Genomic DNA, 17,204 nt, shown 5'->3' with positions numbered 1-17,204 from the left:
ATTTCACTCTTCTACAAAAATGTCACGGGAGATGATGGCATCCAAAATGTGGATGATAACATATATACTCATAGCCGTGGGTCATAAAATATAAACATCTGCACATGGAGTTGAAGCTAAACACCCACTTGGATTTATGATAAAAAGTGCAAAATGATAGTGAAGGACTTGTACTTTGTATCAAGGAGGATAATATGTTTTTTTTTTTTTTTTGTCAGTGGATAATTTGATTATTCGGCTGCTATGTTTGTATGTATTTTGGACAACATAACATTTAAAGAAAAAATGAGTTCTTAATATGAGAACTATCTCATGCTTCAATCGAACTTCAAACGTAATGTATTAAAATTTGTGTTTCATTTATGACATGCCAAAAAAATAATGTGTTTTAAATTATTTTAGTGTGCATTGAAAATTATTCTTCAATTTAGGATGAAATTTTACAAAGTAACTACATAGCTATTTGACTTAAATGAAAAAAATTGGGAAGAGAAACAGTTTTTTGAAACAGAAATTTTGTGCAGTTATCAAACGCGTTTCCATTCTAAGAACAGAAATTTTAGACAGTTATCAAACGCGTTTTGATTCTTTAAAACTCATCCAAGAACAGAATTAGAAAAAAATCATTTTAATCAGAATCAGCTTCTCGAAACATAATGGTTACCATGCGCAGCCTTTAACTTTTTACCACGTTGATCTCAAGAGAATTGCGGTCCCAAGGTAGAAGGACAATACAGAGTAAGCGCTGCAGAAATATTGACTTTGTTGGACTTTGTTAAACTGTGATCGCAGTGTTGGTGTGACATCTGCCATGAGGAGCTTGTCCTCATGCGTGTTTTTTACCATCAAACTTCGAAATTTGCAAGCGCCAGGAGGATTCCGTCCATTCGACGATCTGACTTCCGAATTTCCCCGGAGCTCATCTTGTGTTACAGGACCTATATATATTACTTAACTTAGTGGCCAACTATTGAGTAACAAATGTTACTAGTACCACGCAATCATTCACAGGCAAACACATGCCTTTAGCATTCTATAGTCGCTCGGTCTATTCTACTACTCCAATCACTAGTTGTGCATTATCATTCCATTTGTAAAATACACCATCTACTACTCCAAACACAGAACCGCGAGGAAATATTCACACCATCTAACAAAATAAATTCCGCGAGTTTAATTAAAGTACATATACATCTTCTTTATATTAACATTAGTATTACAATCTTAATACAACGTCCAAGCAAAACACAAAATACGTTAGTCCTGGGGTCACTTATCCCCAAGACCACTCCTACTCCCAAAAACCTATCTGGACAAAAGTCAAGGTGGCGCTACGGATTAACCTCGCCCATCGACGTGCGGCCATCACCATCGAAACCTCGCAATAGTCCAACTCACAGTCGATGTTCGAGTACCGGGCGACAAATCGATGGGAATTTCACTTTAGAAAACGCAGGTCTACCAATACGATGGAACTACATCTAGTATATATTACTGCCGACCACGGTATAAGCACATCTTCATAAACATAATCGAAATGCAAGAAAGCTCCAAAAAGCAATGGCGGTGGAGGATACATTGTGCATGTCTGAAAAATAATGAGTGAACTGAAACCCAATAAATGAAATCTGTAAGTCTAAGGTAGGATATCATCTTTCTATTTAACCCGATAAAAAAAACTTGAGTTCAAGGCGGTACAAAAACAACTATGTATGACAAGTGCAAGAATTAATGCATTATTTTTCTTATCGTGGCATGTCCATGAAATCAGTAACGGCATTTCATGAGGTTATTCACTCAAGTGCAAACATATGACATAATATCTTATGAGGCTCGGTTATCACCAATTAATTTACTAATAGACATATGTGCCTAATGTTTTCTATATGAGCGTAACTATGCTTCATATACGTTACTTCTCATCCCGAACACACTCCCAAGGCATCAGCATCTCAACTCCAGAGACATCCCGATACACAAGGCATCGTCACCCCTAATATATGGGTGACGGAAGTACATAGCATAATACTTTCCATGTTTAATCACGCAAAAACAGTGCAAATCAATAACGCAATCAACACACATTTTCAAGAATCAACATCTAATGTGTAACATCTTTCCATGTAAATCATTCCGACATACAACTACGCGCGTAATAATAATAACATTCTTGCCTCCTTTCTTTTCTCATGCAAGAAATGATAACAAACTTGGAGAATCGGCAACGTGAACATCGACAACCTAGAGAAATAATCAAATACCCCTCAGGAAATGCATCAAATACATCTAGGCATCTAACAAGCTTAACGATCCAATTCAGGTGAACATAAAGACTTTACATGCCATCATTGAAATTTACCTGCACTTGACAACAAAAGCCAAATAAAGTTCATAACCAACAACCAATTAAGTCAAGAGTACTAAGTAAGTCAATATAACTCAATCCTTAGAGTTTTCATTTATCTTGAAAAATGACTTGAGAAAATCAAAACTTTAGTTACCTTCAAAGGAAAATGACTGAAAAAAATAAATTAACAACTCCAAATCTTTTAAAGCGACAAAACTAATATGATAAGATGAAGAAGTCAAATAATTCACCTTCTAAACACTTGAAAAATCGAACTAGAAGCTTTAGAAGTACAAACATGGAACCTTTCATTTTGCTTCAAAAGGGTGTGAGATGAAAGAGAACGGGAAAGAAACATGCAGTCAAAGAAAGGGGGGTGTATTTAGTAACTATACAAGGGTTAAAAAGAGATGCAATAAATTAATCATGCGTTGAAATAATTATGACTTTCAGTTAAAAACGTGTGGTGAAAAATAGAAGTGATGCGGTCAAATTAAAATGTTGCAAATGGCTTAATCATATGGTTCCAAAATAGATATTTTGATAAATTAACAAGATAAATAATGAATCGGTAAGTAAACAAGAAAATCAACGTCCGTTTTACATGTTGATAAGTCAGAAAAATATTTTGAACCCACTAAAACGTTCCGCGAAAGTTACCAAACCACCAAGCATTACGAAGTCTCGGAGCCAATCATTCTCCGTTAACAACCAGTTTGGCGAAAAATATTTCATCGCCAATCTAAATAATCGACCCAAGAGTAGATATTCAGGCTGCGTATTTAACGCTCTAGAAAAAGTATTTATGTTCCTAAAGTGTTCTCAAAATACTTTGGGAACAAAAACGTGTATGGTAAAAAAGTGTTCCCAAAGTGTTTCGAAAACACTTTTGAGAAACAGAAACACTTTTGGAGTAGAAACAAAAAACAAAAAAAAAATTGCTTATGTGTTTCTGGAACACTTTTTTGGAATATTTTTTAGAAACAATTGGGAACAATTTTTTTTAACACACTCTCTTCACTTTTATTCCTGTACAATGTTGACACATGATTTTTGATGATTTTATTTTAAAAATACAAAAAAAATCATAAAATTACAAAATCAACCTTGGAAGCTTTCGCCTAACCTTAGGAAGCAATTTTGAACAAAAAATATTTTTCGTAATTTTTGACATTTTTCGGATTTATTTTAATTATAAAAATAGCCAAAAATAAGGAAAAATAGTATTCATGGTCAGAAAAATGCGCAAAAATAGTCCATATTTTTATTTTAATTCCCTTTTCATTTTGGCCTCTTAAATTTTTAAAAATTCAGTTCGGGACCACATGCTCTTCATTGAACATAATCCTAACTTGACTAAAAAATTTCATTTTCAATCATTTTAGCCAATTTTTTTTTTTACTTTTAGAGTCATGACATGAGACCATGATACCTTGCATCTCATTTCAGTCCTCATATTGGGAAAAATTGCACAATTGGACTAAAAGAACCTAATGCACAAATATTTTCATTTTAATTCTCGGTTTCACTCAAAGTACAATTAATATTTTTCTAGGGGTCCCCGTTTAAAGGTAATCATATTTTTAACTACTTGAGAACATTTATGTGTGACTCATAATTGTAATTTTTCTTATCTATAGAAAACATATTTGATGTTCTCGTTGTCCAATTCCAATTCTTCTTCTCTTTCATTTTTTTTATAATTAATCTTGTCCATATTGTAATTTGATAAATCGTTCATAAATTACTTAGGGTCTGTTTGGCGATGATTCTATTCCCAAAAAATGATTCTGATCAAAATCACTTTTTTTGATTCTATTCCCTGGATGATTTTTTGAGAATCAAAATGCGTTTGGTAATCGTTTAAAATTTTTGTTCCTGGAACAGAAACACGTTTGGTAGCTGCACAAAATTTTTGTTCCCAATTTTTCATTTAAATCAAATAATTATATAATCACATTTGATGGCAAAGAGGGAAAATAATCAAATAGCGATTATGGAGCAAAAAAAAAAAAGTAACAAAATTTCCGTTCCCAATTCGTTTGTCGATTTTCATGAGTATGCAATGGTTTATATTGTTTGAAAAGTAATTCGTATTACATTTACAGAATTTGTCTAAATCATTTGTTTGTTATTATTTATCGTGACTTTTAGATTGATTACCCAAAAAAAATGAAAGAAAAGCTCCTCATTGTGCAACCGCCTATAGTTTTGCACTCTTGTAATTACACATCGTTAAAGCTTACAAGACCTGCAATTCAACTACATTGATTTTTTCTTCACCCGACTCGACAAAATTTTTGTGCGGCTTGAAAAATGGAGAAAAAATGGAGATTTAGTTGACGACGCGGAGGGTTGGGTCCAATCTTTAATAAAAAAAAAGGATAAAAGTTGAAAAAACATAATAGGAAATAAAAAATAAAACTTAATTAGAATAAAAAATAAAATAGCTAAAAAAGCGTATTAGAGGTCCCTTAATATAAAAAATAAATTAGATTTAAAATTTTTCTAAAAAATAATTTTTTAAATATAAATATAAATTTAAATTGAATTTAAAAATAGGCTTAAAATTTTACAAAAAAAACTAATTTAAAAAAAAAGGGGGGGGAGAGGGGAAGATCTAATGACGAGAATTTTTTTTCAAAAATTTAGCTATTTTCAATCTAAATTTTTTTAATTATTTTTAAATTATTAAATTAAAAATCTAAATATTTTTTATTTCCCCCATTTCTTAAATTTTTAAATTTTTTTTATTAAATTTTCCTTAAATAAAATTTTTAATTTAAGAAAATTAGTTTTTAGCAATTTTTAAAATTGAATTTTAATTTATGTAAAGTTGAAAATCCACGTGGACTTTTTTTTTTTTTAAATAATACCATTTTATATTAAAATTTTAATTATAAGTATGAGGGATAAGTCATAAGTATATTGTGTAAAAAAGTGATCCTCAAAAGTGTTCTAAAACACCAGAATCATCTTTTTTTTGCTTCTGAAAAGTGGTCCAAAAGTGTTCCCGGGACCAGAATCAAAATCATTTTTTTTTCTATTACCAAACATGTTTCTGATCCTTTTTGTTTTAAGGGAACAGAAACAGAGAATCAGAATCACCGCCAAACAGACCCTTATACATATATTAGTCTAATTTAATTTAGCAAACCGAACAAATGAGATTTAATTTGATTTAGTAAGTTAAAAAGATAAAGACATCTTAATTTTAATATATACAGTCCCCTTAATTAAATGAAAAAATTAGGAACAATTTTGTTGCGGTTAGCAAACGCGTTTCTTTTCTTTTTTGTTCCGGGAACGGAAAATTTGTGCAATTCCCAAATGCGTTTCTATTCTTTTTTTGTTCCGGGAACAGAATTTTTTTTATAGCTACCAAACGCGTTTATGTTCCCAAAAATCTTTGCCCGGGAACGAAAACGAAAAAAAGTGTTTATGTTCCAAAAGTTGTTCTGCGAACGTAAACGTTACCATACGCAGCCTTAGTAATTCAATCTTAACAGAATCATTTACCGAAAAACTATGGCCACGAAAAATACAATTCGAGCCTTTTGCTACTATCACATTAATATTCCGACTATAATTTTCGCTTATGACATTTACTGCATTCATTTCCTACATACTATTAATTATGTTTGAATTTCTGGATGTCGCGGGCTATGCCTTATATTGTGAATTTTTTTGACTAACTTCTACTCATTGCATGGATAAGTAAATTCCTTAGTCGACCTGTAAATTTTTCTTGCTTGTCCTCCCCAGTGCACCAATTTACCTCATCCATCTTCCTCAACATACTAAACTCTCTCTAGGCCATGTCATTTGAGTAAAGATGGTCCATACTCACAAGCTATTTCGAATTTGAATTGTAAGGCAAACAAGCGTTTATCCCTATCTGAATTAATGTCCGAAGCCATGCCATTGACCCGAATGCCTAATATAGTTACAGCGTTAGCTACAACAAAGACATACAGAATATTATTCGACTATCACGTTGGAATGTCCAGTAAAAAATTACACGTGTGAACGTCGGAGACAAAGGTTCAAAAGACGTTCAAAAAGAAAATGCTACTAAACTTGATTAAAGACGCTAATTTCAACATTTTCAAACTAAATGTACGATCACTCTCGCTGGTCCAAATATCGAAGAGAAATGGATTCTAACATGTGCTAAAGAAAAAGACCAAATCGGATGCTAAACCACCGGTCATATTCGAAAACTCGAGCGGGGGAAATAGAGATGTTTGCGTGTCTCGTGATCGATGTGCTCGTAACCGCAAATTTTGATTTGAAACGCCGCCAAAAGTGCGCGAAAAATCAATCTTTTCAAACTTCGTTTTGCTCTTGCTTTAACTAATATCAAAAACGCTTTCGGCAATCGGATCCTCATTTTGTACATCAAATGCGACCTAAGCCTAATTGTTATGTACTGAACAAAAAGCTCATCCACACTGCTTTCACATGCGGAATTCTCTCAGAAAAAATAAAAATAAAAAATAAAAAAAGAAGAGGGACCCACCCCCTGGTCGAAGTGGGCCCCGCGCCCCCCTCTAAAACCCTTCCTCCGTCTGAATTTTCAATTTTGCCATTCCTGCACACTCACATTCAATTCTAATTTAAACTGACATTTAATTTTCCTTTCCCCCTATTTCCTCGAAATATCTAGTAGAAATAAAAATTTAGAAAAAAAGGAAAAGCCCAAAAGAAAAAAAGAGGCTGCATAAATAAACAAAAAGAAAATGAAAATTGCCCAAACTTCTTGCTGGTGATTTCAATGTAGCTAAGCTAAGCTAAGAGCCTTGTGATAAATTTTACTTTTCCTTCACTTTTCCATCTCTCTTTTCTCTCTTTCTTTACACACGAAAACCACAGACATTTGATATGCGCATTTCATTGATTTCTGCTTCTTCTTAGCATCTCTCTCTCTCTCTCTCTCTCTCTCTCTCTCGCTCTATGCTTCGGGAGAACATGAGCGGCGGCGGCGGCGGCGGTGGCGGCGGCTCTAGGGTTTCGATCCCGGCCGACCTGAGGAAGACGATCCAGAACATCAAGGAGATCACCGACAAGCAGCACTCGGACGAGGATGTGTACGCAGTGCTCAAGGATTGCGCCATGGATCCCAACGAGACCGCTCAGAAGCTCCTTTTCGAAGGTACGCCGCGATATGCGTGGGAGCGTGCCGCGTTTGAGGACATTGCCTGTCTCGTTCGGTGTCCGTTGGATCTTTTTTGTTCCGTCAGCTCGTTTCTGGTCCTTTGGGACGATTGGGGGGGTGGTGTTTGTTCTTTCGTGTTCGAAGATGGCGAGTGGACCGTGGAAGTGTATCGAGCTAGATTCTGATGGTCATGCTTCCTCGCGTGTTGGCGTCTGGGGATTATGGAGGATCGGGTTCTGAGTTTTCGTTTCTTTAGCTATCGCGAGCTAGAGTGTCTGTCGCTTGATGACGAAATGAAGGAATATGTAAATTAGGAAAGTGTTTGGACTGCTTTTCCTGAGCTGCCGACGAGTTTGCAAACGAAATGGACCTTCTACAGGTGTTACCTTATGTAAATTACGCGATTGAACTTCCTCCTAATCTGACTGTTGGGACTTATTGTCCGTGCTCAACTCTGTTATTGCTCTACCATTTGTAAGAAACGCACAACTTTGAACTGGTCAATTGGTGCGTTATCAGTTGTATATATTGTGACTTGTGACAAGTATGGAAACCTGAAGTTTCCTTCATGGAGTAACCCTTTTATATTGGTAATCTTACTCGAGTGTAAATTGCTAAAAAGCCACCAACCTGTTATTGGTAATCTAATGCCTTGTGGTATGACATATCTTAAATTTTGCAAGAACTTTTAATGACCGGTGCTCAAGTTACACGCATTTCTAAAGCTTAGTAAATGCTAGTTATATTCCTGCTGTCGACACATTCTGTTCTTTTGACACTCAGCAACTGCTTTTGACTTATGTTATCCCTCATTGGTAGAGTGTCCTTAACTGTCTACTATGTTCAATTACGGAAATTTTATCAATTTATAAGCTTGACCTGGTGTTACTCTGTTCAATTCTGGAAAATTAAAAAATTAAGATGCTCGACCCCCTGTATCTATGGCAAGAAACGATGAAACTTTGTTTAGAATTTTTTTTTTTTTTTGGTCGGAAAACTCTGTTTAGATTGAGTTGATGATTTGTTTTGACGGTTTTGATAGCTTTGGTATCTTATCAGTGCAATTTCCACTATCGTGAGCTGTGGCTGGCTTTTGGCTTGTATGCATGACTTTGTTTTTATACTTTTTGTTTAGTTTGAGTTGATGATTTTTTTTTACGGTTTTGATCCTCTTGCTATCTTATCAGTGGTAATTTCCGCCATTGTCAACTGTGGCTGGCTTTGGGTTTGTATGCATGGGAGTTTGTATCTATCTTCTAGTAGAGAGACCACTTTAATCTCAATCAGTTGCTTTTTCACTCAAATTTCTTTGGTTTATCCAAAGAAAAGCTTGAGAATTTTCAATGTTGATGCCTTATATGCCATTATCAGGATTTAACATAGTGATTCTGCAAACTCTTAACCTACCTAGTTGGCTTAGGTTTACCACTTCTATAAATATAACGTCTTATATTTTGTTTGGCAGACACATATCATGAGGTCAAAAGCAAGAAGGAAAGGAGAAAGGAGGTATGATTACCTTGTTCCTATCTTTCAGAAACTTTTTTTGTACATTATGGAAAAATCATATGCTGCTTAGATCGGCTGAATGTAGCTACAGGCCTTCATTTAGTTTCTTCTGTATGAACGAGTTTAAAGCATGTCTTAGCATAAAAGTAGAAAGACAAAGGTAAATGATACAGAGAGCTGCTCGGGATCTAAGTTTCTAGAGTATCAAGTAGTTAAAGCTGATGCAAGTTAGGCTGATATATGTCTTGAGGTCAAGGCTGATGCTCTGGGAAGTTATTGAACTTGTGGGGGAAAATGCTGGTTGACAGAAACATATGCCCAAATTAGTTGTAATTGCAGCAGTGTATACTAGAAATTAACATTATTGTCTTTCCTCGGTTTTCCTTGCACACTTGGCGTAGTGGAGATAGTAGACCATCTTGTTCCCACACAGACACAGTAACATGCATTTAGGGGTGAATTCTGTTTTTAAATCTTATTTTGAGTTTTTTCTTTGGCGTTGGGGATTTCATTTTTGCTTGACATTGAACGCCTCAAAATTTTAAAAACTAAGGTTATTCAAAGTCAGAAAGATTTTCCATAGTTTTAAAAAGTCATAATTATTTTGTTGTTTCAATGAGAGAGTCATTGGTATGATAGGTCCAATAAACATGCCATTAGATGATCGTGCTTTTATTTTGGTAGTCCATTTAATGGAAAAAGCATAACGAGCATTACCATTAGATGGTTATGCTTGATTACGTTGATAGTGCCATTTGACAGTGTTGTACTTGTACATCATCATTATTTGTTAGTTTTGATGGTTTTGTGCTTTTACATTGTTAGAGTACAAATGGAAGATCACCGGAATCCAAGTCGACAACAGACACTCAGGGACGAGGGGCTAGGGGAAACAGACATCCTCGTTCGAACTATGTCTCTTCTGGTAATTGGCTTTCTCTCTATAGGATTTTCAGTGGTTCCAGTGACTATGTCACTTGCAATTTTCAGCGCCCCCCTCCCCCCTCTCCTCTCTCTTTTGTGGGAAATTATTATCTATAGACCAATTATTCAGTCAAGTTACACAATGGAGATGGAGGAGCAATGCCTACCATAGCTCTGCAATTTTCTAGCTCTCATGTGGTTTTATTGGTCGTCTTTTTTGTCCATATGCAGGCGGTGAGAGGAATATGCTTGTTCAGAGGGGCAAAAGAACTAGTAATTCAGTGGAGAGAGTGCCCAACCCTATGCATCTACAGATGAACAAAAACACTGCAGCGCCTCGTGCAACAAAGTAGTCTTGCTACCCTCTTTTCAGTGTCAAATTGTACTTTTGCTTGTTTTGTTACTTATCTGTGCTGGGCATGTTTAGTTTATAAAACCTTCATTGCTTTTAGGGCTTCCAATGTGGTGCAAAATGGACCTTCTCATTTGTCTAATGGGCTCTCTGCTAAAGTTCATGCACCAAATTCTGCTGTAAATGGCAGCCCCGGAGGACCTGATGTTAAGTCAGCTATGGATTTGAACACAGAGGTTTCGTTGCCACCAATTCCTGCAACTGCTGAAAATAAGTTGGAAAATTCCGTTTTTGTTTCTGATTCTGTGACCAGGGCAGAGGAAGGAAAGTCTGCAATGACGCCTGACCAGCTCCTGGTCTCTGCTACTTCAGCATCTGCCTCCGATATTTCCTCTGTTTCAGATCCTGTATTGGCTCCATCTGTTCCCTGGAAGTTAGGTGCAGATTCAATCGACAATGAAAAAGCAAGTAACGAGATGGTTCCTGTGGCTTCGGCTTCCAAGGAAAAGTCTCTTGATTCAGTTGTGGAATTTTCCCATGGTCATTCGTCTCAGTTACTGCCAACGTCTATGCTGACCAGGTCTGGAACTCCCATGACCACATCATCTTCGAAAGACGATGACAAGTCACAGCTAGAGGCCTGTGACCCATTAGAAGGTATTCTGCTAATTTTCTGTGCCAGGAACATTATAAGATTGCTTTTGTAATTTATGGAAACTTTGATTAGGATGGCTCCTCTTAATTGCAAGTGAGATTATGCTAGGATCTGATGTTGCGAGGAGCATTTGTGGATCCATCTTCTGATTATTCCTCTAACTTTCCAGTCTCTGGACTTTATTAAACAGTTCTGCTGGTCAAGGACATTGAATCTGCTTGACTTTGTTTTGACCAATGGTCATCAATATGGAGACTGGATTTTAATGCTTACTGGAGTTGTCCATTGAAGTGTAGTAGTCTCTCCATATTCCTCCATTGCAAGATATCTCTTGGCAATATTGCTGATTTCTAACCAATAAAATTGTTTTCTTGTTTCTTCAACCAAGTACTTGTTCAGTATACTCTTTCAAATTGTTGGTGTGAATCTTGCAATATATTTCTTCCTCAGTGAGCCTCAATGTGTTCAGCTCTTATTCATGTTTCTGATACAGTGGTTGCATCTAAGGTTGCACTGGACAAAAGCAAAGCCAGCTCCCATTCTCTCTCTACATCAAGTATCTCTGATGGTCAGCATGTAATTTTCCCGAACCATTTTCAAGTATCTGAAGCTTTCAAGAACAGTTTGACATTTGGAAGCTTTGATACTTGTCTTGGAGCAAGAGCAGAAATCATGGATGGTAGTGGCACTGTAGGTGATGATAAATCTAATCTTGGTGTTGAATCTTCTCAGGGAAGCGATGTAACTGTACGGGAATCTTCTCCGAGGTTGGTTAATGTCACGAAATCACATTCATTGAAATTCTTTAGCTGTATCTAAGATTGTCTGCGCACTTTTTCTCATTCTTTAATGCATTTATTATCTGCCAAATAATTGCGCCAGAAATTGCAATTCGAGACGTGTAGGCTCATTCTGTTTCATGCTTCTTAGACACTGTCGTTAACATACAGGAAGCTGGAAATTTCTTATTCTTTTTTTCTTTTTCTTTTTCTTTTTTTTTTTTTGGGGGGGAGGGGGGGGTCGGAAGGAAGCTGGAATTTGAATGGCATAATAATCGAGTTCTTTGAATAGGAAATATGCTGGAGTCTTGACCTTGACCTCGAGGAAATCTGAAACCCTTTGACAGTTTAATCTTCATTTTCCCATCTATATCAATCATCAAGAGCTTGCACTGTGGGAAAGAGGTGGTTGGGATTTTTTCTATGGTTCTGTGATTGTGGATTGATGTTTTCTGTGCGAATTGGTAGTTTTTCTGAGTTGTAGTGATTCTTCTTTCTTTGAGAAGAATTGGAATCACTACAAAATCAGTAGAATCAGCATTTCTGTTTAATCCACTGGAAGTGTAACTTGCAAATCTGTATATATCCCGATGGTAGCAGTTATTTAACTATGTTTGGTGTCCTTTCACAACAAAGGTGGGTTCCTGAAATGAAGTCATTCACTAGCTAAATCTACCTTGCTCGAACTGCTTATGTATTCTGTGAAAGGGGTGGTTTTAGTTGAAGCAGTGATACAACTTAGAAATGGATCTCTCCAAGAGGTTGAGAGTTGCATACCCTATCCTAATGCATCATTCTCCCTTGTCATCTATTCCCCAGATCTCTTTAGTTTACTCTTTTCTTCCTGATTTAATTCGCTCTTTTCTTGTTTTTGAGGCTGGCCACCCAATAAATTATTCTAATGATCTTGCCCTGGCTGTTCCTTTATTGGATTATCTTATATATTTTATGTTTCAGTATGTCCATCAATGTAAAGGGTGCTGAAAGCAACAAAGTAGAACAAAGTTTTTATCCCAAAAGAAAGAAAACTGATGGAACAAAGTGAGGGATTTAATCACAAGCTTTGAGCCAAGTTTGGTTTCTTTGTTGGAGTCCTCAACAGCATTTAAGCCGCATTTTGGACATTCCTGTGGACTGTGAACCGTAGAGTATTAATTCTTGGGAGGGCTGTTGCACTTTTAACATTTTACTGATTGGTTTCAGCAATCAAATTGGAAATCTTGCTGAACATCCTGAAGCTTCAGCTCTTTCCCTTGAGACGGTGCAACCATCTTTGGAGAACAAGGTTTTGAGCTTCAGTAACTCGATGTATGATCAGGCCAAGCAAAATTTGAGTTCTGAGGCCCCTCAAAATCATGTTGCTCAAGATGTCCCTGGCAATAATAGCTTTGGCTTGATGCCATCCATTCTGGGTAGCCAGTTTGTGCAGCTTGAAGGACCTGAGGTTCAGGCACGGGATGTTTCTCGACCATCAAATTTCATGGTAAGTCCAATGCTGCTGGTTGACGTGGGTACTTTTTCCCTTTTCACTTGATTCAATTATAGACAAGGCAGATGTCATTTATATGTCGACTTCTTTGCAAGAGCATAGCAAGACCCAAATTCACTGCAGAAATCTAGTTATTAATACAACAATCTACATGTAAGTTAGATTAAGTTAGATATAGGTCTGAGATCTAGAGAAACAACACCCACCCCACCACACAACCCCCCTTCCCCGCGCACACACACAACCCTCCCCCCCAAAAAAAAAAAAAAAAAAGTGTCTTTGCTAGTGAATGACTTATTCAAATCACAGCCGATCAATCAAGGTATATCATGTAAGAAGCGAGAAGAGATCAATTATCCCATGATTTCTTACGCTTTGGGCTGGCATAAACAGTAGAAAATAACAAAGATTGGAAAGAGGAAATCCCCTTAATTCTCACGTCGTCGATCTCCTTCTCTCTCTTTGATAGTAAGGGCACCAATTGAATTAGAACATATAAATGAGGAAGACTGTTATTATTATGGTCTTGAACATGTTCTACCCTGTTTCAGAGCAATGGTAGATACTAAGCAATGGTGAGGAAGAAAACTTGTGAAAATCATCAGATTTAACAGAATAGATTGTATCTAGCTGAGGTTGTCAGCTTGTAAATTCTGTTGACATGTTTATCTTGCAAATTCTGCATGTGAGGCTTAGGCTGGATTTTAGCGCCAGAGACTCTTTGGATGCCCATTATCAAAATGGTAAATGCAATGGAGCATTGGAGTTCACTTTGTAAAATAGCATAAGGTGGTCGGAGGAAGTGGTTAAAAAACAACCATGATAGAATTGAAATTGAAATTGATGGCTTTTTATTGCAGTAAATGGTTTAGTCCCAGGTTTTTAGAGGGTGTTTGATCTGAATTATAGTTCTATTTTACTTATGAGTCCTATGTGGGAAGATAGTTGAGGAAATCATCCCATATAAGCAAAATCTATGCGAAAAGAAATAGGTAGGAGGTAAAACATAACAAATCCACTTGTAATCAACTGAGTCAACTTTTCCATTATAGATAAACGTAGGAAAGAGCCAATCTTTTGGCCTGTATCATAAGTTCCATTACGGAGAGATTACTAATGAGTTGGTGATTTTACCTGTCTTCAGTATAATATGCACTGCTATTGTCTAAATTCATCATGGTGGAGGTCTCCGGTTGGTTACGTTGTCAGCCTTATCGGTAGTTTATTTGACCGTTTACCTATTTAATGATGCTCTTTGTATATCTGATGTTTTCTGTTGCCAATTGTAGAATGGGAATGCTTCTGCTCTTTCTAGCCCAAGTCCAACCACAACCCCAACTCCTCAGAGTACCGTAGCTATGTCCCCACAACCAGTTCCTATTTTCAGGCAGCCATATCCTCTTAACTACTTCCCATATGGCCACTATCTCCCTCCATATTACATGCCGCCGATGCACCAACTTATAAGTCACAACGGATTCACTCAACAGCCTTCAGCGGGAAATTTTTATCTACCCCCAGCTGTTGCTGCACAAGGGATCAAGTACTCTTTCCCTTCATTTAAACCGGGATCCACCGCCACTCCAATCGGAATACCGTCTGCCTATGCAGCATATGGTCCTACTCCCATAGGTTATAACCCTAGTCCAGCTGTGACCTCTGGAACGTCGACTATGAATGAAGACCACATGACTAATCAGTTGAAGGAAAGTCATCCCTATTCAACTGCTCAACCGGTGGGTCCTTTTCCCCCTCTATTGATCTTTTAAGTTTCTTTTGACTTTTACCTGTTGTAGTTGCTTTGTTTTATTGCTATTTGGATACTCACACTAACTGTCGAAATGAACATGTATTTACCAGAATGAAGGTTCTGCAGTTTGGATTCCTCCTGTGATAGGCCAGGATTTGGGTAGCTTGCAAGTGAACCCTTTGTTCAGTCTTCCTCAGGGACCCCACGTCACGTTCTCACCGGCACAAGCCGGTCATGGCGCCTATGGAATGCATCAGCCAACGCAGACAATGGCTGTTGCTCCGACCGTTCATCCCCTTCTGCAACAGTCTCAATCCGGTTCAGTTGAGACAGCGGGACTCCCAACTGGTGCTTACCAGCATGCCCAGCATAATGCTCAGATTAATTGGAACTCTAATTTCTGAATGGACAAGACTTTGACAAGGCAACAATCGTTCGACTGTATGAGTTTGTATCGGAGAAAAGATTCAATGTCAACTCATTGACCAGCCTGAGTGTAAATACACAAAAGAGGTCGAGATATATCGGGAGAACTACTTTGGAGGGTTTTAATCAGCTGACTAATTTTATTTCAAGGAAGAGGGTCTTTTATTTCACTTTGGTTTGCTTTCTTACCTTTTTCCTGTGTAGTGAAAAGTCTCGTTGGTTATATTATTCTCTATTGGTTTTCCAAGATGTTTTGTGGGAATCAAAGAAATCAATAGGTCGGTGGGATTCGACAAAATTTCATCTGTTGTTGCACATGTATATTATCTCTTATTAGTAAGAAAATGAAATATAGAGTTGTGACCTTTTTTGGCTATAGTAGGCAATTTAGAGATTCTATTGGTATTATGAGGAAAGGACGTTTTATGGTTCCTGGGATTTGCTTAGGGAGTTGGAGGTTTCTATGATCCCTCGAGTACTACGAGGAAGATTTGCTTAGGTAGAGTTTGGGTTTTCGGAAATCTTTTGGTAGATCGTTCTACCATCCTAAAAGTATCATTCAAGTGCATTTTTGGGAAAAAGAACACTTTTAGTATTAAAAGTTGTGTACGGAGATCATTTTGGTGTCAAAAGTTTTTGTCGGATTACTTTAGTGCCAAGTCGGAGATAAAAAGATCACTTTGGTGCCTCCGATGTAATTTTTCGGCCAAAAATCTCACATGTCATTAATAGTTAATTTTTTAATGTAAAATGACATTTAAAAATAATAAGAAGTCCACGTGGACTTCTACATTTTAAAATAAATCAAATTCAAATTTAAAAAATAGCTAAAAGTAAATTTGTTTAAAACACAAATTGTATTTAGCATAAAATTAAAAATAAGTTTAAAAAAAACATTTATGGTGGCAAGCCGCCGCCGCCCCTACCATCACCAGCAATGGCAGGAGGTGGTGAGGCATGGCCGACAGGGGTCGCTAAGCCCTAGCCCGGGGTCGGCGACCCCTATCTGTCACCGATGGTGGCCCTCGCCCAAACCCGGGCGAGTGCTGGCGACCCTCGCCCAAATTTGGGCGAGGGCCTGCAGCGAGTAGCCTACGGCCGGGAGAGGTCGTCGACCCTTGGCCGGGGCTCGGCAACCCTTGCCGCCGATGCCTCACTCTTGCCTCCTGTTGTGCAACTTTTTTTTTAGTTTTTACTTTATTTTGTTAAATTTTTAACATAATTTCTAGTTTATTTTGAATAAAATTTAGATTTTTATTTTTTAAAAAAAATTTAGATTTTTATATATTTTTGTAAACTAATTAAGTTTTTTTTATTTTTAATTTTTTTTAAAAATTTTTACCTTTTTAATTGCTAACTGGACCTCGAGGAAGCCACGTTAGCCTAAAATATTAGTAAAATAATGCCACATCAGATTTCTGATGGATCAAATCTGACTTGGCACTAAAATGATCCTTTTTTCAAAAACTTGGCACCTAAGTGATCCGAATGAAACTTCTAGCACCAAAGAAATCTTCGTACACAACTTTTGGCACCAAAAGTATCCTTTTCCCTGCATTTTTGCCGCGCTCCCTACACGTTATCTACCTGATAGACACTTCAAAGTTTTCGAGGAATGACTTAGATTTGTCTGCCGTGAATTTGCTCTTTTACCTGTGCTTGCCTCTTGGATCTGGCTATTGATTCTCGTCGGACTAATGATCATGAATGAAGTGGCTCCAAAAGTTGAGGAACCAAATTCTCGTGTTCAAGTTATAACTCTTATGGCCGTGGGTAGAATTGCTGTAAATGAGGCAAAGTCGCGTCTATTTTTCG

At 37.0% G+C, this 17,204-nt stretch overlaps 1 protein-coding gene across 1 annotated transcript; it reads left to right on the top strand.

The window, feature by feature from the left end:
* The first annotated feature begins 7,251 nt into the window (after positions 1–7,251).
* LOC115754112 (GBF-interacting protein 1-like) lies at positions 7,252–15,760 on the top strand. The gene is made up of 9 exons (XM_030693078.2): positions 7,252–7,502; positions 8,971–9,014; positions 9,840–9,939; positions 10,170–10,287; positions 10,391–10,947; positions 11,439–11,712; positions 12,928–13,207; positions 14,503–14,949; positions 15,074–15,760. Exons 1-9 carry the CDS (start codon positions 7,304–7,306, stop codon positions 15,365–15,367), a joined length of 2,313 nt encoding a protein of 770 aa, XP_030548938.1. The 5' UTR covers positions 7,252–7,303; the 3' UTR covers positions 15,368–15,760.
* Positions 15,761–17,204: the final 1,444 nt, after the last annotated feature.

Source organism: Rhodamnia argentea, chromosome 2, assembly GCF_020921035.1.
Source record: "Rhodamnia argentea isolate NSW1041297 chromosome 2, ASM2092103v1, whole genome shotgun sequence".
In the NCBI taxonomy this organism is placed as follows: domain Eukaryota; kingdom Viridiplantae; phylum Streptophyta; class Magnoliopsida; order Myrtales; family Myrtaceae; genus Rhodamnia; species Rhodamnia argentea.
The sequence above is the reverse complement of the archived record's forward strand: the minus strand, read 5'-3'. Positions and strand labels throughout refer to the sequence as shown.